Raw genomic sequence first — 21,848 nt, 5'->3', positions numbered from 1 at the left:
ACTACCACTCGGGGCCACTGTTGTCTATTATCACTGCACACCAGGACAACAGAAGAAACAGGTATCCCGGTGAGAGTGTCGCAGAGCTGGGACCCAGCCCAGCGTGGCTGCCACGGCCCTTCTGCCACACTTCCCTGTCCAGTCATGGCCAGGTGGCCGGTCCTCCTGGCTCTCACTCTGAACCGTGCATCCTACAGCCCCGAAGGGCTCAGGGAGCGTCCTAGAGGGCCCGGAACCTGAAGGCCCAGGGACACGTACTTGATCCAGGACTCCTCATCGTCCATGTCCCGGAAGAACTGGTGCAGGCGATGGGATTCGTTGAGCTTGGCTCGCCGGGAGGCGGCCATGCTCTTGATCTTCTGGAAACGACTGTTGATGGAGTCCCGCTTGTCCTTCACCTGGGAGGTGTCAAAGGCACTGCTGGTCATCAGGCTGTCTGCTTGGCTGTTCAGGTCCTTCAGGCGATCCTGGGGTAGGGGACACAACGGGAGGGGTCAGAAATCTGGGTGCCCACGGATACCTGCTTGAAAATGAGAGCACAGGACTCTCACTCAGGGTGGTGTCGATATTCTCCAAGTGCAGTGTGCAGACCCCCGGGGTTCTAAGAGGTCAGAAATACTTTCGTTACAATATGAAGACATTATCTTTCTTTTTTACTATGGTCATTGTACTGATGGTGCAAAAGCAGTGTGTGTGTGGGGGGGAAGGGGGGAGGGCTCTGCTGGGGCCTTAGCTCCAGGCCGTGCAAACTGCACTACAGAAATGGATTCTTCACTGCCCTGCACGCGCAGGGAAACATGCTATCTCACGAACACCCTTTAAAAGGTAGCACAAGCTATTTACTTTTATTAAATATCCGGTGTGAGAAGATGGGAAACACACACAGCACTTCTGCACACCCAAGGTCCACCATGGCTGTCGAGGACAGGCACGTGGTGCAAGCTCACCGAGCCACTTTTTCATGGACCACCATGTTTATTTGAAAGACCAACCAACTGTGGTCATTCGGATTACGGGAATCTCATAAATAGGGTGTCGAGAATGAAAAAAGTGAACTTGTCACTTTAAGGAAAACTGATTTTGTTGCTAGTGAGGAAATTCAAATTTTCATGAGAAAATGAGAATTTTGGAACATTTCCATCTACCGCTATGAACTTGACGGCTTTACAATAGGTAACGATTTTTCTATTGAGACTGGTTGTGATTGTTAACTAAAGTGATGCTAAAATGACATGTCAACATCTCCAAGTTCTACATCCCTGACTGAGCAGAGCAGCATTTTCCAAATGATTTTGTAACCTCATGCATGCGTACAAGATCCATTGGAAGGCCAACACGGACCGGTGGATTTTAATAGAAAACAGTATGAAAAACTGAGGATTTCAGAGTCCACTTTGCAACTAACCTTTAAGAAACGACCATGTACTGAGTTTGGTATAGTATCAAATATTAACATTAATTGCCTGAATTAAGCGACAGTAGTGCCTCGGTTTTAGAATGTTTCAGAACTCGAATGGCCTTCCGGAACGGATTACGTTTGAAAACTGAGGTAGCACTGTACTACCACCTTCTCCAACTATCGGTGTGAGGTTGTCATCACCGATGACGCACCACGGTAAACTGAATTCAGGAGCAGCCATGAGAGGCCAGCTGTCATCCATTAAGCTGGACATACCAGAGATTTGCAAAAATATCACCTATGCCGCTCTTCTTTGTTTTTGTAAAAATGTAGCTGTTATTCATAAAAAATGTGACTTATGTTAACTTGCAATGGGTTTATTTTAAACAAGTCAACACATTTTACAGACTCACAGAAGTTGCAAACATTGCACACATCCTGTGTGTCCTTCCCGCAGCTAGAAGGTCTTTCGTAGCACGGTATCAGAACGAGGAGGCTGACACTGGTATAATCAATGCACAGACCTCATTCAGTTTTCACCATTCCTCACAGGCATTCATTTGTCTGTGAGCGTACTGTGTAGTTCTATGCAATTTCATCACAAGTGTAGATTTGTGTCATCACCACCAAAATCAAGACACAGACATTGTTCTGTTAGCACAAAGGAATTCCCTCGGGCCTTTCTAGTTGCATGCCCACCCTGCCCCCAACTCCTGGCAACCACTAATTTGTTGTTCTTCACCTTTATAATCTGTCAATTGAGCATGTTATATAAACAAAGTCAGATAGTATATGACCCTTTGATACTGTTCTTTTTAAATTGATGTACTTTTATTAATAGTGAATATTGATAGACAAAGCCCGAATGACAAACTCTCCTAGGGGCCCCGCAGTAACAGTCCAGAGTATAAAATGGCCCCAGATCAGGAGGTTTGAGAACCGTGGCTCTACGTGACGGATGTTACTCCCTTTCCCCGTATGCACCGGTTGTCTAGCGGTCAACGCACAGCAGCGCCCAGACACTGGCCTGGCCACCCCCGGCTCACCTCGTGGGCAGATATGTCTGCCTCCAGCAGTTGATGCTTTTTTAGCAAGTTGTTCACAGAAGCCAGATCCTTGCCGTAGTCCTCAGATGCCAGCAGGGCTTCCACCTGGCAGTGAAACACAAGGCAAGGGCTACTGTGTGGTGCCCACTTAGGTTCCGGGAAATCCAGGTGCCCAGCTGTCATTCCAGGTCTTTGTATGGACAGCACCAAACTTCTCAATCACTGTTATTCCTGCTCAGCGAGCAGCAGCCCTGCGGCCTAAGGTGCTCTCCCTGTCAATCAAACAGACTCAAGCACCTGTGGATTTAAACACTACAGCTCAGGGCAGGGTCCCAGAGCCTTCACGGTGGTACGATGGCTAAGTGCATAGCAATCCCACTTCAAGGAAACTCGCCCAGGGAAAGAATCAGCAGCACAGGCAATGATTAATGTATGAAGACGTTCACTGCAGCACAATGAGTATTACCAAACAGCTAGGACATGGGAATGTTAAATGATAGCGTGACTCTGTGATGGCTTTAGGCAGTCACTCAAACATGTGGGAAGAATTTCTAGTGACTGGGGACAACACACCCAGTATACACTAATGAAAATTACACCGTGAGCCCAGCTGTATGTAAAAATACAGCTATACAAATACTCATGGAAATATGCAGAGAGTGGTGGTCTCTAAAAATTCCTATTCTTATACTTCCTGTATTCCCCAACTTTTCTATCGAGAACGCACTGCTAACTCTGGCTTCCTGACCCACTGCTGTTTTAGTTCCTTTTGGGCAGACTCGGGAGAGCTGCCCACCAAACACACCCCACAGTCTCCTCCTATTCGCACTCCCTATGGAGACGAGCGATCTGTGGTCCAAGTCCCCTGAAAATAAGCTCTCTCCCTAAACACTCTGCGCTCTACTTATGAATTCCCCACAGCTCACAGTTCACGTCTGATAAGGAAGATTTCTGCTAAAAGAGACACCGAGAGAGCCTCGAGTTTTCCTGGGTTTAGGCTCATTGACCTATTATCCCATGATTACCTCGGAGAGCCAGAAGTCAAAGTCCTTGATTCCTGTGTTAAAGTTCTGTTGCTTGTTGGCTTCTTTCAGTTTCTGGCTCTTTTCAGCCGACTTCTGCACCAGGAACTGCCACTGGTCAGCCAAGGCAGCCAGCCGGGCCTGGGGGAGAGAAGGAGCCATTAGACATGGTGATGCGGCTCAGCTGAAATCCATGTGACACTCCTGAGCGGAGAAGGGACAACACGCAGGGAGCTATTCCCACTCCCATTTCCCATCTAGCATGCAGCCCAAAGTCATCCGCTCCGTTTATCTTCCTAAGGCCGGCCCTCACAGCCGCCATCGAGCTGCCAGTCACAGCCAGCCCCTCCTCCTCCTGGGCCAGGGCGGGGCTGGCAGCCCTACCTTCACAGCGTCCTCGCTGCCAGCGCAGGCCCCGCGCTCAATCAGGGAGTTGCCCGTATCAATGACGCCGCGGATCCGGTCAGCATTGGCGTGCAGCTCTGCTTCGAAGGCCTGGTGTTTCTGGTGCTTGCTCTAAAAATACCACAGCCACCTTTCAAAACCAGGTCCTGCCGTTCCATTTTCTCAGGGGGCAGGGATTCTTAAAGATCTGGGGGCAAATGCCAACATTTTTTTACAGAAGGCAAGCACAGAATTTGTGTGAATGTTTTAGGGGTCAGTCTGCTGCGGGACCAGCAGAGGGACTAGGCCAGGAGAAAGGAAATGCACCAGCTCAGGAGTAGGTGAATCGAGTCAATTCTTAAATCGTCTGGACTAGCTATGTGGGAGTGAAGTCGTGGAATTATGGACTTTCTAACATTGTGCAGGAGACAGCAGTGGCCAAGTGTAGTTTTGAATGTCTTGTACATTAATTTCCATCCACGGCTTTTTCCTGAGTGGACAGAAGCTCTAATAACACACAAACGGATCTCTCATCATCTAAGAAAGCAATCATGACAAAGCAATGTGTGTAACGAACGGTCAGGCTGACCCTCTGTGACAGAGGAGGGGTCCACAGCTGCTGCAGACTCTGGCTGTAATCTCACATGGTCGCTGTCATTATCAAAACTCCTGGATACTGTCAAAATCCAGGCTGGACTCTAAGTAGGAGTTTCTCTTTGCTAGGAACTGGAGGGCCTGGGTGGGGGTAGGGTGGGTGGGGGGTAAGGGGTAGGGGAGAGGGGGTGATTGCTCGGGACGCTGGGTACTGACAAGATTTTTAAGAATCCACAAAGACGAGACAAGTGCGAGGACGTAGCTGTGGCACAATTCTGGGTGAGAAATGCAGGGTCTTGGGAAGAGTGTTATTTGGGAAAAAAGAACTAAAGAAAAAAAGCAGTACAGCTGGGGAAGGATTCTGCATCAAATGTTTCATTTCAGGGGCAGCGACTGTCAGAGGGTGGAGCCACCTGGCTGGCTGACCGCAGCACCCATACCGGGGTGTACATCCCTGCGGTGTACCCTGGTCCTGCTCCCCAAAGCAAGAACAGAAAGGGTCTCGGATACCCACAAATCCCGACGAAACCTGATTTCCCCTCTTCTTCTGTCTCCTGTTCTGAACTCTTTGGTTCAAATCCCATCTATTCTAGTTCTTCATTTCTTCCAATCATTTAAGCAACTTCTGAGCTACACTGTGGCCAGGAGACCCTTCCACTACCCTGTGGGGAACGTCCACTTTTACCTCAGCCTCCCAACCCCGCCCCTCTCAGGTTTGGGGGCAAACCATGTGCCTCTCTGTGGATCTGTAGCCCGTCCATCTCCTGTGACTAATACGAAATTCTCACAGCCCGCTAGAAAGCCCCTAGGGCCACGAGCCCACATTTACACAGAAAACGCTGATGACTTCATTTTTAAAAAGCACCTCTCGAAAGAAAGCACTGAACCACTGCCCCCAAATCAAACATTGTACAGAAGCTGCCTAAGTTATACACTGGGAGGGGGAAGGGGGATGAAGGGTTGCAGGCTAATTACCACAGAGAAAGCCACATCCCACAGGGACACTTGAATGGGGTGTGATGGATGATTAGAAATGAATGATTAGAAATGAAAAGCATGGATGAAGAAACACCAAGAGGCTGTGTGACCACAACAAGAATCTATACAGAAGAACACAAATACTGGAACTCGAGTAACTAAAACTTAAAAAAAAAAAAAAAAAGAAAAGAACAACTTACCAGCAGCTTGGAAAGCTACAAAAATAGATTAAAATAACAAGAGTTCAGTACACTGATGTGAATACACAAATTGGCTATTAAACAGAAACGCATTTTGCTGTCATACTTCCCCTGGGAAGCTCAGCATTTGGGGACAGCAAACAGAAGGGGACTCTAGACTTTTTACGACAGACATGGATGGTTTCAATAGAGACAAAACAGCTTTGAAGTGACCCTGACAATTTAGTGGGACCTTTTCACCAGTTCAGCTTATTAAGAGAATTTTCACTGGCTCCACCATGGGCAGTTGTTTCACAGGAGTTGAAAAACTCCTGTTTCACAGGAGTTCAAAGGAGTTGTTTCACAGGTATGCCCCCCTTTCCAAAGATGCTGCATTTCAGAGTCTACTCGAGGATGCGGGCTACTCTGAAGACAGCGGCCAACCCGTTCGTCTCACCTGTATGTTGGTGGGGTCCTTGTAGGACTCATCGCTCGCAGTCTGTAATTTTTCACTAATCCACGCCTCAATCTCATCCACGTCCCGGCTGAACTGCTGGAGGGTTTGCGATTCTCCCAGCTTTGACCTTTTCTCAATCATCTGGGCTTTTAGACGTCGCCACCTGAGTGAAACCGAGGCCAAACGGACATGTCCGTTAAACAGGACCGGCCAGGTCTCTCACACAGGTGTGGGGGTGCGTCAGCAACTGTGGAACACCCACCTGTCCAAAACCTCGTTGCGCCGGCTAGAAATGTTGCCTTTGGCGTAGTGGCCGGCCGCGATGAGCTGGTCGGCAAAGGACTGCAGAGCGGCTATCTTCTCCTCCTGAGGGCAAACAAGGGCGCCAGTTCAAGGTGGGTAAGGTGGCTCTGCCTCACCTCGACTGCAGGTCTTGAGGAGAGAGCAGTTATTTTGGGTGACTGAGAACTAGCTGGTGGCAGGATCGGAATACACCGACACTTTAGAAGCAAGCGTGTAAGAAGCCAGAAGAAAGTTTGATTTCAATCATTACTAGAGTAGAGTTTAACTCAAGAAGAGTCCAGGTCACACCGGGGTGGGACAGGGGCTACAAGACACATACAAAGTTAGCCTTACCAGAAAAAGGTGGTCGGATTTTCAACAACAGGGTTTATAAACCAGAGTTTTACATCAGGAATTGTTCAAGTTCATGGGTGTCCTCACCTGCCCACTTTCTCTTCCTTTTCCTCAAGAAATTGCCCCCCCTTTACTAAAACCTCATAAACACCAGGATTTTTATATACAGTTTAAAAAGTTACTCCTGTAGCGATCAGTTTCTCCTGGACTGCGCAGGTGTGCCGTGGTGACACAGCAGTGACTGGGATCCTTGTTTCACGTCGTCAGAATCAAGTGCTGTGACTTAAAGGAGCTGCCAAAGCTCTCCAGCTGAATCAACGATGCTAAGAGACCATTTGTGTTCTAGTCACTAAGAGACGACAGGGGAATAAGCCAGCAAAGAGAGAGGGTGTCCACCAGGAAGAATCCAGGTTCAGACTCTAAGGTCACAGGCCTCACCTGGACGTTAATGGCTTTGTCAAAATCCTCATGTTTTTTGATCAGGGCCTCCACACTGTCCAGCGAGTCCCCTTTGTCTTCGGTATTCAAGAAAGCCTCCCGGGCAGCCATCCAGTTCTCTGCTTGCTCACAGTCCCGATGAAACAGCTAAAGGAGGGGTGAGGCAGGTGAGAAGATGGAACCCGTGACACCAAATACCTGCTCAGAAAGCCTGCAGCAAACAGGGAGCCACCAGCCAGCACGTGTACCTGCAGCTCGAGGCACTGATCCAACATCATCCTGCGCTGAACCCAGGCCTTCTCCAGATCGGCCCGCTCCTGGTCCAGAATGTCTAGTTTTTCCTTGATCTCTGGGCTGGCATAGTGCCCATGGGCCAACAGCTGCTGCCCAAACTGCTCAAATGCCTGGAAAGTGCCAGCCCTGGCATCAATTTCTGTCCGGTGTTCCTGCCAAGAGGAGGGAAAGGATTAGATAACTGGCAGAAGATGCCCCCTCTGATGTCAGCCACCAACTCACCTCACCCACAAACGTGCAGGTGGGTGAGGTGCGAGCTCTTCCCGGCCGGCAGACCAGCCAAGTTTCTGCTACTCATCAGGCGGCTCTACCCACCTGGTGTCGTTCCAACAAAGCTTCAGCTCCGGTGACATCCTTGGCTAGCTCATCCGAGGACACCAACCCTCGTATTCCATTGATCCAAGACATGAGGTCCCTGGAACCAGATCCACAGAGGGACAGCTGTTAGGTTATGTGGCAAGCAGGCTTTCTGCCCAGGAGAAGAGAGAACTACATAGTTCTTGTCTCAGACAATTACTGGGGGTTAATCTACTCAGTCTGGTGAATGAGGTTAGATCTCTGTGCAAATTATTTCAAAGCCTCTTGTTCACCTTATGGATATATATACCGGAGGTGCCCCAAAATGGACACATTTTAAGAGATGTTACGTATGTATTACTTTACAAAGTTGAATTGAATTACAGTAGCGATGTGTAGTATGACGTTTGCTCAAAAGATGGAGTTAAATCAAATGAATGCTAGCATCATTCCTTGTTTTACAATTTTAATAGTTTTTTTCCTTTCTTAAAATGTGTATAGATTTTTCTGGCACCCTCTGTGTGTGTGTGTGTGTGTAAATCAAGAATTCCTCAGAAAAAAAATGAATAGGTTTATAATAAAGATCTTTCTTCCCTACAGAAGAACAGGTTCTAACAAAGACAACAGCTATGGTTAAGTTTTCTACAGCTTCAAGTGAAAACACCTACCTTTAGGATTAAGACTTAAAAGCCCTAGGCCTATACAAAAATTTAATGCAGCTTCTTACAGATGTCCACATACAAGGGCACAAAAATCAATGTTTCATGCCATATATCACGTGCTTCTTTTTATATAGTACTGGCAAATCCACAGAGGCACAAAGCAGATTCGACGCGGAGAGGGGGTTGGGGAGTGACTACTTGTGGGGTGTGGAGTGGTCTTCTAGGGTGATGAAAGTTTCAGAACTAGAGGGGGTGGTGGCTTTGTTAACACTGTGAATACACTAAATGCCACTGAACTACACACTTTAAAATGATTTTGTTGTGTGACCTGTGGCCTTCACCTCAAAAAAATAAACCACGACCACCACTGGGACCTCCTACCTGAGGTTCATGAAGGCCAAGAGCATCACCTGCCTGCTCCCACCCCACAGAGGACACGCCCCAGATCACACACATACACACACAGAGCAGTGCGTGAGAGAGAACACTGAGCGCAAAACTATACAGAAGGGCTGTCTGTCCTACAACAAGGACTGGTAATTGTGGTAATTGTGGATGTACTGGTAAGGTACATCCATGATACATGAAAACTACATCTAGGGAAAAAACAGAATACCATTTGGCAGGAGGAGGGGAGAGGTGTGTGTGTGTGTGTGTGTGTACACATGTATGCGTGCGTGTACACACTTGGATAAGCAGTAGCCATTATTTTTGCCTTTGTGGCATTCAGTGGTTTGAATGTTGTACACTGTGCATGAATTACTCTCCTAAAGAAAATGACCAGTGAATGGTCCTGAGCTCCAGAGCTCAGTGTATTTTACCGGAAATCACTGAGGAAGCGCTGTAGGTCGTGGGAGTCACCCAGCTTGGCCTTGCGCTGGTCCGCACGCTTCCCCAGGCTGTTCCACGCCTGGTTTAACTCGGTGCACTTTTCTTGGAGGTCCTCTGCCGACTCAGGGTGGGACTGGATCAGGCGCTCGGCTGTTTCCCCAAGGGAATTGACCTAGGGTTGGAAAGTGGCAAGAAAGCAAAAAGTAAGGGAGCTCCGCTCCGTAGGACATGAGAGCTGGCTCTGCTTCAGACAAGTACGATGACTTTGCAGCCTCTCACCTTGTCGCCGAGGGCCGCAAGGTCCCTCTCAAAGCCCTCGTGCTTCCGCTGCAGGGCCTGGACACTGGCCAGATCGTGGCCATAATTATCTGTGTTTAGAGCCTGATTCTTCTCTTCAATCCATTCTTTGGTTTCGTCGGCATCTCTGTAGAAGAGACAGACATTCAATTTAGTAAATGCCGAGTACAGGAGCCTCGATTACAGGACAAACAGGAAAGTCTCATTTGGCTGGCACTGTACACTGTCAGTGGTTTCCACCCACGGCAGCTCTAAAAAGCCAAAATACACATCCATTCACTCAGGAGTATTCACTGAGTATCTGTCCTCTGTCACACGTTCCCAGGGCCCAGAGCACAAATGTCAACAAGCTGAGATCTCTGCTGGCAAGTTTGGGGCCCGTGGCTGTAGCTACAACAGTCGCAGTGTCGTCCTCTTGCAGCCCCGGGATGGCCCTCACCTGTGGAACCTCTGCACTTCATGGGCGCTACCCAAGAGTTGGCTCCGCTCCTCAGCCAGCTGCTGCAGCGACCGCCACCGCTCATTCAGCTCCTGCAGGAGGACACACGGCGTCAGACTCCGGGAGAGGGGCCAGAGCACTGGTGGTTTAACTTGAAAGGGAAAGCTGGGGCACGGGTCATTTCCTCTTTCCAAGCTTCCTAGCTGAGAACACGAGTGCGCAGCTTCAGCCAAAGCCCAGAAATTCAGATCACGCCAAAGCTCACCGAATCCGACCGTGGGGTCAGCCCAGCAACACCTGACCGGGAATCACCTTCATTGCAGCTGACTCATCCTCACTCTCAGCTCCTACCTAGCCTGCCGCCTGCCTCGTAGCAACCGCTAAAGAACTGCCAAGTGCATAAACCCCGAGTCTACTGTCCCCAGACACCGGGCCCACTGCATCACCAGGCCCAGCAGGCCTGACGAGCACAGGACGCTACAGACCTTGGACTGCAGGAGACAACCCACCCTGGGGTCCAAAGAGGCCAAACCTCTCCTGTGAGGAAGCAAGACGGGCAGCCGCTGCCTTCTGGACAGTATGCTCCTTGCAGCTCCCAGCCCTACTGGAACCTAAGGGAAGGCTAACTCAACATACTAAGCCCTGGAAAGTTCTTGGCTGCAAAAGCCAACCCTGGGCACGAAGAGCGTTAACATTTCCTCAGGCCACCCTTGGGTCCAGGAAAATGACACGTGCAACAGCTCACACAAATTAGGACAAGAGCTCTGTGAAGACAGGAGGAAACAGGGGAGGCAGGGCGCTGGCCGTGGTTTCTTACCTTGATGGAATTAAAGGTGGCCACGGTGTGAACCATCAGGCGAGCAGACTACGTAGGGGAGGAAAGCAGAAAAGCAAAACTAATCAAGTGTCTGCCGATTATTGGACAGAAATCTGAGATGCAAGTGCCAGTAGTTAGTCCCCAATTATCAACCAAAATTATCTTAAAGGGATACTGTCAAAATTCTGAGCAGAAGCATTCATCAAAGTATCAATCACTAGAAAGTCTTGGAAAAACCCAAGTGCACAATTAGGTACAATTCAGCAATGAATTTTCCTTGATGAAGGGTGAAGGAAATGGTGAAAACTGCCATTAGATCAGCTTGTTGGACAGAGAAACAGCTCAAACGCTAATGACTAGTACTTTTCTTGTCCATATCATGGAATAGTCCAGAAAATACATTCAATTTAACAAATGCTGGCAGCTGAGACTGTTCAACGGTCAGGTAGACCAATAATTTCATTTCTAATAATGGTTATTGGGCTGCTCTTCTTTTTAACAGTGTCCCCTTGATCGAAGGGCAACAGCCTTACCAGATGAAAAAGAAAGTGAACCAATGAATTCGTTTTCTTCCCATCGACATAGTTATTTCTTTTAAAAATGAAATGTCCCTTGGGATCTCAGAGCCCACCTAGTTTTATCTGAAAGAAATTCCACTTGGCACACCTTATCATGCCCATAATCTTCACATATGTAAAGAAAAAGGGGGACAGGGCAAGCTTAAATGCAGGGAACTTAGCCTCATCAGGTGTTCCTATGGCACACCCAGGTGACATTTTCAAATAGTGTGCATGTGTACAGGTTTCAGAAGGCAGACACCCACTTTCTCCAATCCTTTTCAGAAATAGGATGTATTACACTTATAAACCCATCTGAAATGCGTTTCCGAAAGAAGATTCGTCACCAGAAAAACTGCCAGAGGTCGGACAGGTAAGGCTGTTGCCTATTCATTTCACCAATAATCAAATTTTGCTATCTAAGAAAAATTAAAATTGAGAAAAGCAGAGGAAGCAGAATTAAAAAAAAAAAAAAGCCCTCCCTCTCCCCCCAGATTTGAGCCTATTTATTGAGAATAGTGAGAGCTTGGAGGACTAGGAGGTTGGAAAAACAGACCATACCCCTTGGCACTCAAAGAGACCGAGGGGGTGAGAGGCACCCATCTAGGAGGGCTGGTGGCGGAAGGCTTTTTTGTTTTTAGGTTTTCATGCTTTCTTCGTATCTCAGGAAAATGCACTTTTATAAAGCAGAAGTCTGCTCTAACTTGCCTGCCTGCAACTCAAGTAACGTATTCCGGAAGAGCTGGGTCAGAAGAGAGATGCTAAGAGCCTCGGACTTAGGCAACTAGGGGTATAATCATAGTTAAAACACTTCAGTTAAAAAAGCTTCTCCCCTATCAAGCACCACCCAGGACTTGTGTGGAACAAAGTCCACTGTGGCTGGTAAACACCTGTACCACCCCCTTCACGTCTCCCTCAGTATTCAGCGTCTTCTCTGCAGCCTTTCTTAGACCAAGGGAGAAAGCAGTCAGGCAGACGATGAATGAAGTTTCCTCTCCTTTTCATTCTCAGTCCTTTTCTCGTTCATTTGGACTGCAATCCTACTGGTGGCACCACGCCTGATGACACAGTGCCACCTTTGCAAAGTCCACTCTGGCAGCGGTATGGGTAACAAATGCAATCTTCCTGAACTCGTCCTGAGCGTCTGCATGGGAGGAACGCTTTGGCTGTCTAGTAAGCGTCACATTTCAAGATAACAGATTCAAAGAATATACAGCCAGGGTCAGAGAGAAACCAGGCAAACAAGTCCAGAAATGACCAAAGGCTCAAGATAAACCTGAAGACTCAGCAAGAGCCGCACCAGAGGACATGAGATAATTCTGCTCCTACAAAACTTTTGGAAACCATTATTTGCGGAAGAGTTCTTACCTTCCAGGGGGAGGCTGTCCTGGAATCAGTGTCATCCTATTCAAAGAAGGAAGAGTTGAGGCAGCCATGAAACTGACAAAACAACACAGCACCCAACCTTCCCTTAACGAACCCAAACGGCACTTCCTGGCTGTGACTCAGAGCTTATCATGGCGTGCTAGCAAACTGCTAAGCTGCTTCAGGAAAATGAAGCAAACAAACAAAAGAGAAAAATTCTCCTTTTTTATGCACTAGGAAAAGTGAGGAAATTTGATATGAAAATGACTAACTTTTCTTTCATAGACTTCTTTGAAAAGGGGTAATTAATAAACGAACCTAAAAGATTACTTAAAATTTTCTTTTAAAGAACACTGAAAAGATAAAGACTTTTTTGGTCTTTTGGAGAACAGCAAATAGAAACCAGTATCTGCTATTTCCCCCCCCAGATTTTTACGCACAAAAGGCATCTTTCAGGCTCAGGAACAGAAATCCTTAAGAAGTTCCTGACTTTCTATTCTTCCTAAGGTTTAGTCCTTCTCATGTTCAAGTTCCACACGGAGCACTTGGGACTTACCCTGGGCATCATGCCGTACACCTCCTACAAGGAAAAAGAGAAACCAGTGTTGTTAGAGGGAACATACACCTCTCAATATTACTCACTACTGTCAAACCTGGAGACACAAGGAGAGAATTAAAAAATGACAGACGGCCCAACTGGCCAGCAGAACTTCTTAAAGTCTACTGGAGAGACCAAGTGTTTACATGTAAAGCCTTTAGTTGAAGGAGTGCATAGGTTTATTATCAGTTAATAAACATATTTATATATACAAACATGAAACAACTTTCATAATATTGAATGGGTATAATGAGAAAACAGGAGCCCTTTTCCCCTGCTGTATGAAGGTAAGGGACTCTGGCCCACAGAAGTTAAACAAAATGATTTAGGTCACACACAGGACGTGACCTACACCCTGGCCAGAACTGCGTGTATAAAAACATTGCTCGTCGGGCCATGAAGAACACAGGAAGGAACCAAGCTGCGTCCTTCTGGCCAGAACCTCGACGCAGGACCCAAACACCCACCTGTTGCTGTACGGCCTGCACCTCCTCTGCCATTAGACCTTCGGACTCCAGGTCTTCAGCCACCTTGTTAATGTCCTTCAGCCGTGACTCATTGGCCTTCAGATCCTTTAAAGCAAAAGGTATTAATAAGTGAGACCCACAAGAGCAATTCAGGAAGGAGGCCAACAGCCATTCATAAACTACTGTTTGCACCTATAAATTTCTGTTCAACAGGTATCCTATGAATCGGTTGTCCTATTTCTCAACAGTGACATAAATCAGGAAATCCTGATTATTACTATCAAAGAAAGCAATAGGAAATAGTCTGTCCCAAATTTACTTAATAAACTGTAGTTAATGAACCATTATTCTGAATGAATGGGGATTTTTTTTTAAACCTTTCTTGGGAGAGAGGACGTGATGCTTAAAATGTGATGAAATTTTAACACTAGCCACTATGGGAGAAAAAGCCCCCCACCCATTTTAATTGGTTTTAAGAATCTTTTTTTTTTTTTTAAAGATTTTATTGGGGAAGGGGAACAGGACTTTATTGGGGAACAGTGTGTACTTCCAGGCCTTTTTTCCAAGTCAAGTTGTTGTCCTTTCAGTCTTAGTTGTGGAGGGCGCAGCTCAGCTCTAGGTCCAGTCGCCGTTTTCTAGTTGCAAGGGGTGCTGCCCACCATCCCTTGCAGGAGTCAAACTGGCAACCTTGTGGTTGAGAGGCTGAGCTCCAACCAACTGAGCCATCCGGGAGCTCAGCGGCAGCTCAGCTCAAAATGCTGTGTTCAATCTTAGTTGCAGGGGGCAGAGCCCACCATCCCTTGCGGGACTCGAGGAATTGAACCGGCAACCTTGTGGTTGAGAGCCCACTGGCCCATGTGGGAATCGAACTGGCAGCCTTCGGAGTTAGGAGCACGGAGCTCCAACCACCTGAGCCACCGGGCCGGCCCAAGAATATTTTTAAACTGAGGGATGAATAAACAAAATGTGGCATATGTGTATAATGTAAGGATTATTAGTCAGCCAGAAGAAGTAGCGGAGTACTGATATGTGCAACAAGAGCAAACCCATAAAATACGCTCAGGGAAAGTCGTCAGTTGTAAAAAGTCACAAATCACTCCATTTATATAAAATGGCCAGAGTAAGTAAACCCAAAGACAAAATGCAGGTCTGTGGGTTGCCAGGGGCTGGAGGGGGCAGGGGGTGACGGCTCAGTGGGTACATGGTTTCCTTTTGAGGTGAAAAAAATGTTTTGAAACTAGAAAGAAGTGATTTGACTGCCCAACACTGTGAATGTACTAAATGCTTCCAAATGATATGCTTTAAAACACTTAACTGAATGTTATGTGAATTTTACCCCAATTAAAAATAAACACTCTGACGTGCTTTCGTATTTCAGGTTTAGAAAAGTCCTAAACCAGCATGTACAGAAAACTGCATGTATTTCCTTGGAACTATACCGACCCAAGGAAAGTTTGAGTTAAAGTCACTTAAAAATAGCCACACAGGGTGGTGAAATATAATTACTGTCGTTTTCACTCTAGTCATCTGCAGTGAAAAATCAAGAGGACCACATTTTTAAACGATTTCCTGGCAGTGGCAAGGCTTCCGCACCTTCTGAAAGTCGTCGAACTTCTTCTGCAGTACTTCGACCTGCTCCAGGTCAGCGCCCACTTCCTCGTTCGTCAGGGCTGCTTCCTTCTCGTTGATCCACTGCTGTAGTTCGTTCGCCTCCCGGAACAGCATGAACTTCTTACAACTCTTCTCCAACATGCCTTTCCGCTTCTCACCCAGTTCCAGCAGAGAATGGTATCTGATGTCATGCAAGAGAGGAACAAGAGGGGACAAGGAAGGCAGTTAGCTTCCTACAGAGGCTTTGTTCCTAACATGAACAACACCACCAGGCGTCTCCGAGACGTGGATCCAAGGCTATGGGTTTGGAATGAGGACGCCCCGGTGACCCAGTGCCAGACGCAGATGAAGATGGAGAGCCTAAGGAGCCCACTTCACCTCCGCGATAAGCACACACGTTTTGTTCACCGTGGGGTGGGTACAACAGCCAGGCACACTCACCCCCGGGCCAACTTTGCACTTACAACATCACAACCACAAATGACGGAAACCCAGCGTCTAGCACAGAAACACAGAGCTCATGCAAGTACAGCTCAGAAGTGAGATGAGTTTGCTGTAATGTACAGAGTTTTCCTTCTCTGTCATTCTCTGAGCAGCCCTCAGGCGGTAGGGGAAGGTCCACTGGGCTTTAAATAGCCTCATACAGAATGCTAGTACCTCTGGAACAGGAGGAAATTTCTAAGATGGTGTATCATTTCTCAGAAAGTTTCGGCAACTTCAGAAGGAAAACCAGAGTACAGAGTAGCTATACCATTTCATTCAATAACTGGAAGATTTCTTAAGAAGAATCCAAGAATATTCCAGTCCTTGGAAACTAAAATACAAAAGGCTGGACTTCTGTATCTTTGGCGATGTGAAATGACAAACTTAGTAACACTAAATAAAAAGTTAAAAAAAAAAAAATCTACAATCACCATCGAATCTAAGCTTCCCAAAGTGAAATCAGCAAGCAAGGAGTTCCGAATAACCAGAGCACTTTAAAACAGCAGCGTTTCACTGCCTTCCTACTAAGGCACACGACAGAGCCGTCCCTCAGGTTCGCCGCGGACAGTAGCTGGTCCACCACAGAAGCCAACAGGAGGGGAACCAACAACACGGAACACACAGCGGCACATGGAAGCCACCGAGGAGATAAGCGGCGTCGACTGACAGCTTCGCTGACACCTCTCCTCGTGTGAGCGAAAGCTGCTGGACGGACGCGCTCCCGCCCACCACCTCGTCTTTCTGGATGAACAAGAGCCCTCACGAGAAGCGGCAGGGGATGGGCAGGCAGAGCCATGGACGCGGGCGGGCGCTCAGCAAGGCTGCGCCTACTCACAGTTCTTCCACCTGTTTCATACGCAGGGATACACTGCCGGCCTCCTTAGTTATGCGTGTCCTGCACAGAGGGGCACAGCAAAAGCATGCATAGATTAGTGGGGTTCATCCACAGCAAAGAAAAGCGGCAGCTCCGACTGGTGCCAGGACAGCAGATGTTCCAAGTGGGGAAAATTAAGGAGTCATTCAAAAGCTGTTGGAAGCAGGCCAGGCCATGAGTAAAATCACAGTAAAGAATCAGCAGGAAAATTCAATCAGAGGGGTTAGTCCACCTTCTTTTTCCTGAAAAGTCTGCCACACTTAATTAAGGCAGTATGCTTTCCTGTTCCTGTGCTGGTAACACCGCAACTTCACAGAGATGGCCAGGGAATAAAATGACGGCCCTGAGGAAAAACGTTTATTGAGAGCTAACACACAACTTTACTCATATATTTGGTCCACTTTTTTGCTCTCGTATTTACGATCCAGGCCAAAACCTCTCCCTCTGTCGTAACAGTAACAGAAAGAGTCTGTAAGTGTACAAAGAGCTGATCTTTTCAGGCATCATCAGGGTCAGAAAAGTTCTAGCATTCTAAATTCTAGTGCGAATGTATTTTCTGGATATCTCCCACATGTCCAAGGCTACGGATTCCATTAGCGGAGTCAGGTGTGCCCCAAAAGAGGGACACAGTCAATCTGGGAGCTTAGCTCTGGGAATAAGGACAGCGCCATTTCTAAGAAAACTCCACCCTCGGAACACAAAGCCATGGTAGGGAGAGAAGCTCTCAACAGCCGTTTGGAAGGGACAGAGCTGCACGCGTGGGGGCCATCTGAACACGCGATTTCAGAAGGCTGCTCCTGAAACAGGTTCAGGCGGCAACGATCAGAAAAATGCTGTTTAGGAAAAGAAACTCAATGCAGGGAGAAAACAAAACGAAGGAAAATAAAGGCATCAGTCAGGGACTTGCGGTTCAAACAGGAGACTGGGGGTTAAAAGGGACACGGGGAACGCGGGAGGAGAACGTCCCTGAGTACGGAGGGCCCTAGAGGAACACTCGCTCCAGGCGCCTCAGGACACTGCCTAAACCTCAGCCCACGGGGTGCACACTAAGCCCGAGTGCCGCCTGGACCTCTGCGGCCGACAGCACGGTCCTTACTGATTATCAATCTGCTCCTGCCGCAGCGAGATGCTGCCCTGCTCCTCCAGAAGGTTCTCCCGGGACGCTGACTGGGCGGGGTCCAACTTCTTCACATATGCGGCTGGCACGAACCCCTGGCGATCATTCACTTCCACTTTCCACCAGTCCTGAGGAAACACAGGGAGAACACTGAAAGCAAATTCCTTCCCTGAGAAAGGGAGCAACCAAGGAAGCACGCGCGTGTGTTTGCAGGCATGCACAAGGGCGGGCTCTAATTATAAGACGATCTCGTGACAGTGTCTAAGTCCCTTGGTGACCTGCCAAGCATGGAGAGGGTCAGAAGTGAAGCAGCAATGACGGCCAACATGAAGGACTTGCCTCTCTTGCTTAGACCCTCAAACTGTGCTGTACCTTCCTGCAGCCACAAGCCACAGGTGGTGATGTAAATGTCAATAACTTAGAATTCAATGAACTCTGTGGCACCTGTCACCTGTAAAGTGCTTATTTAATACTCACATGTAGCCAGTGGCTACTATGGGGCCAGCACAGACATAGGAAATTTCCACCACGACAGAAAGTTCTACTGGACAAGGCTGCTCCCCAATAAACCAGAGTCAGACCAGAGGGTTTAGTTAGGGTTTAAATTAGCATCAACAGAAAGATACGAATCCAGGTTTTCTCAAACCTTCACGACAAGGGCAATGGGGTTAGGAGGTTCCTAACGGCTGAGGATAAATCTCCACCTTAACCAAGATGGGAGGTAAGGACCCTCAGAATACCCTGCGGAGCATCACGTACCTCACTTCAAGGCCCCTGTCAAACCAGATGTGAAGGAGGAAAGGCTGAGGAAGCTGACAGCACTTAACACTGAGGAAACAGAGCCTACGGGGGACGACACAGCTGTCGTCTACTAGCTGAAGTTGTTCACTCGACATCAAGAAGCCACAGGTACAGGGTACAGACGTGCAGTTACACACAAGCAGCGTTTGGCTCAAAAGAGCGGGTTCCTCCCGGGCGGGGGGGGGGTGCCACGGCGAGGAACAGCTGTCGTGGAGTGAGTCGCTACACCACTGGCAGGTATGCAAGATGACAGAATGATCGCCTTCTTGATGACACGCAAAACAGGACAAGCCAACTTAAAGAGGGAGATTGTCTAGGAAACTCGAATACCTCTTCAAATTCGAAACCAGCATCATTTTGGAAAGACACAATGATGCAATTGTGCTCACAATGTGCTCACAATGGCATTGTGCTCACAATGGCCAGCGCTGACGCAAACCAACACGTAATCACTTTCTGTGCCTTGCCTTGTTGGTGCTGTTGAGTAAGGTGAGAATATCTCCTTTTTTCATGGTGACCTCTCGGGGACTCTTCTCCTGATAGTCATAGAGTGCCAAGACCAGCTCCTTCCCGGTCTCGTCATCCATCGGAGCCACTTGTTGCTAAAAATCCAAAGGAAGGGCAAACACAGTTAAACTAAGAACGTTTACAACATGTCACAGAAGCACACAACAGAGTCCAACTTCAACAGCTGTACCAATTTACCTGATACACATTGATGAGTGTTTTAGGCAGCCTATAAACCTTTGTGTCCTAAGACTTAACAGCAAGGTCACAAGAATGTGGCCTGCAGCCGCGACACCTGCTGGCAGGCTCTGGGTCCTGCCGCTGCCGCTGCCTCCCCCTAACACTCAAACTGCTGATAAAGTGAAGCCACGCTCACCCGGCAGGACTGAGCTTGCTCCCGCAGAGCCTGAATGCTGCTGCCGTAGGCGCTGAGATCCGACATCAAAGCTTCATGTTTCTTGAGGAGAGCCTAAAACCAAAACCACACGGTGACCCGGAGCAAGGAGCCAGAGCCTCCGGCCCCAGCCGCCTCACCAACACGCCATATTCTCTTACATCCTGCTCAGTTATGTGATGATTTGATCGCTGGCCCCCCACACTACACTTTTTCTCCCCTTTTTAATAAATATTCAATTTAGAGGAAGTGCTAAATGAGACTTAAGTGATCTTTTCACCCTTCCTTTACATAATTATGTAATACTTGAACTACTTTAGGAGACATAAAAAAAAGCGTCGACTAACTAGTGAACCCACCACCCATTTTAAGAAATCAACTCCCGAGAAGTGGGTGCTGGCCACGTACACCGCCCTTCTGGCGGATATGCCCTTCCCTCGCCACATTTGGGGCTGCTGCTTTCTCCACTACCATTGTCAAAGCTTTTCAGTTCTCCCACCTTTAGGGAGAATCAAATACAGTTCATGTCAACACCCAACTCATTCTGGTTTTTGTGAAGACTGGAAAGAAAATCGGCAGGCACAGGGAGACACCTAGACTTTTACAAATAAAATTTAAGAGTTTCGGTGAAAAAACTGACGACCAGCCAAAAATTGTGTTGACATGTGTGTGCATACGGAGGATGGAAGAGAAGAAAGGAGCACCAAATGCTTACGGCTGAAGGTGGGTGACAGGCAGTCTCTCTCCTTTTGCTATGACCGAATTTCCACAATAAGTAAAAAGGACTCTACAACCCTTCAAAAACAATCCATCACTCCGGGTCCTTTTCCTGACTGGCCCCCCAGCCCGAGCCCCAGGCAGGCTCCCCAGCAAGTTTGGCACGCCCCGAGCTCGGTCACCTCTGCGGAGTCCTCGTCTTTCCCGTAGTCCGTGCTGGCCACGATGGGCTCCTTCTCCCGCATCCAGGACTCGGCCTCGTTGGCGTCGGCGAAGTACTGCTGGGCCTGTAGCGAGTCCTCCAGGTCTTGCCGCCGCTGGGAGGCTTTCGTTTTGAGCGACTCCCACTTCTGGTTCAGTTCACTGAGCTTGGCCTTCACGTCCTCGGCAGCAAAATGGCCTGAGAGGAAGCAGGGCAAAGCATGTTTGACATGCTGCAGGAGGACAAAAAGGTCTTGTGTGTGCCACTTTCATCGCTATAGCTTGGTGACCAGCCCTTCACATTTCCGAACTGTATGACTCGCTCGGGTTCCAGCCCCTAACAGGTTTGCTCATTTTTTTGCCTCCTCAAACCATAAGCTCTATCTCAACTATAAGAATCAGGTATCTCAAGTTGGCATTGGGGATGCTATCATGCAGAAGTAATAAAAATGACAGCACTCCCATAGTTACACGTCACCGAGACTTACATCATCGGGTGCTGTTATCCCCCTTTCACAAGTAAGAAAGTCAGGCTCAGAGAGGTTAAGGTCTAGTCAAGGTCATATGGTTAGGTGGGAATGGGGACAGACCCCACAGTCCAGTCTGACTCAAGTCCACGCACTTAACCTTCCAAGGAGGAAGACAGGAAGAACAAAAGCAAAGCCGCTTTCCCGGATGGGAACCCACTAACCTTCTTCCACCATGGCATTCCCCTTCTGAGTGACTGCTTTGATGCGGGGTTCATGCCCTGCAATTTCTGCCTGCAGGGCTTGGTGTTTCTTTAGCAGATTCTGGACTCCAATCAAATCTTTGCCTGAAAGCGGAAGAAAGCACCCCCATGTCATTCCAGCCATCAAGAGGAAAGTCAGCGCTCTGACTCCCAGCTTCCACCACGGTTCCAGTTTAACTTCAACTGGACCCGGCTCAGACGTGCAGCCCGTTTAGGCTGTAAGTGCAGAGCCCTTCCCCAACCTGACACCTCTGATGGAGGCAGACTGACCTCTGTTGGTGGACGCAGCAATGGGCTCCTTCTCTCGAATCCACGTCTCCTCATCCTCAACATCACGGAAGAGCTGCTGCAAACGCAGGGAATCGGCCAGCTTCTGCTTCCGGGCGACCATGGGCTCCTTGAGTGCCTCATAGCGAGCCACAAGAGCTTCCTGCTTCTTCTTGATGTTTTCAGCATCAAAATGGCCAGCATCCTGGAACTGGCGGGCCTGAATGGTGATGCCATCAATTCGATCCTGGGGATGGGAGAGGACAGTCCTGAAAGCTTGGACCAGGGCTGGGCAACTCTGTCCTGGACATTCCCGGGACATTACTACTTCAGGTAGGGTTTGATCAGAGGAGGAAAAATGAACAGGGTTCTTTTCCCACCCTGGAGGA

General features: G+C 48.2%; 1 protein-coding gene across 16 annotated transcripts in view; it reads right to left on the bottom strand.

Annotated features, from left to right (window-relative positions):
* The window catches only part of SPTAN1 (spectrin alpha, non-erythrocytic 1), a 59,889-nt gene that overhangs the window by 12,465 nt on the left and 25,576 nt on the right, over positions 1–21,848 (bottom strand). For 7 of the 16 annotated variants that reach the window (XM_081065982.1, XM_081065974.1, XM_081065980.1 and 4 more), the window contains 25 exons: positions 21,463–21,706; positions 21,154–21,276; positions 20,444–20,661; positions 19,527–19,619; positions 19,111–19,245; positions 17,822–17,970; positions 16,687–16,746; positions 15,351–15,549; positions 13,758–13,862; positions 13,249–13,272; positions 12,696–12,731; positions 10,771–10,818; positions 9,954–10,045; positions 9,497–9,641; positions 9,208–9,389; positions 7,743–7,842; positions 7,382–7,579; positions 7,134–7,280; positions 6,322–6,425; positions 6,060–6,222; positions 5,624–5,638; positions 3,852–3,983; positions 3,471–3,608; positions 2,446–2,550; positions 259–467 (listed from right to left, as the gene is read on the bottom strand). In XM_081065982.1, the coding sequence (XP_080922108.1) occupies positions 259–467; positions 2,446–2,550; positions 3,471–3,608; positions 3,852–3,983; positions 5,624–5,638; positions 6,060–6,222; positions 6,322–6,425; positions 7,134–7,280; positions 7,382–7,579; positions 7,743–7,842; positions 9,208–9,389; positions 9,497–9,641; positions 9,954–10,045; positions 10,771–10,818; positions 12,696–12,731; positions 13,249–13,272; positions 13,758–13,862; positions 15,351–15,549; positions 16,687–16,746; positions 17,822–17,970; positions 19,111–19,245; positions 19,527–19,619; positions 20,444–20,661; positions 21,154–21,276; positions 21,463–21,706 (3,164 nt within the window). The remainder of the gene's footprint in view (positions 1–258; positions 468–2,445; positions 2,551–3,470; positions 3,609–3,851; positions 3,984–5,623; positions 5,639–6,059; positions 6,223–6,321; positions 6,426–7,133; positions 7,281–7,381; positions 7,580–7,742; positions 7,843–9,207; positions 9,390–9,496; positions 9,642–9,953; positions 10,046–10,770; positions 10,819–12,695; positions 12,732–13,248; positions 13,273–13,757; positions 13,863–15,350; positions 15,550–16,686; positions 16,747–17,821; positions 17,971–19,110; positions 19,246–19,526; positions 19,620–20,443; positions 20,662–21,153; positions 21,277–21,462; positions 21,707–21,848) is intronic. The other 9 variants (XM_081065973.1, XM_081065977.1, XM_081065984.1 and 6 more) reach the window with 3 other exon arrangements.

Source organism: Rhinolophus hipposideros, assembly GCF_964194185.1.
Source record: "Rhinolophus hipposideros genome assembly, chromosome: 11".
Classification (NCBI taxonomy): Eukaryota; Metazoa; Chordata; class Mammalia; order Chiroptera; family Rhinolophidae; genus Rhinolophus; species Rhinolophus hipposideros.
Note: the sequence above shows the minus strand (reverse complement) of the source record. Positions and strands in the feature narration are given on the sequence as shown.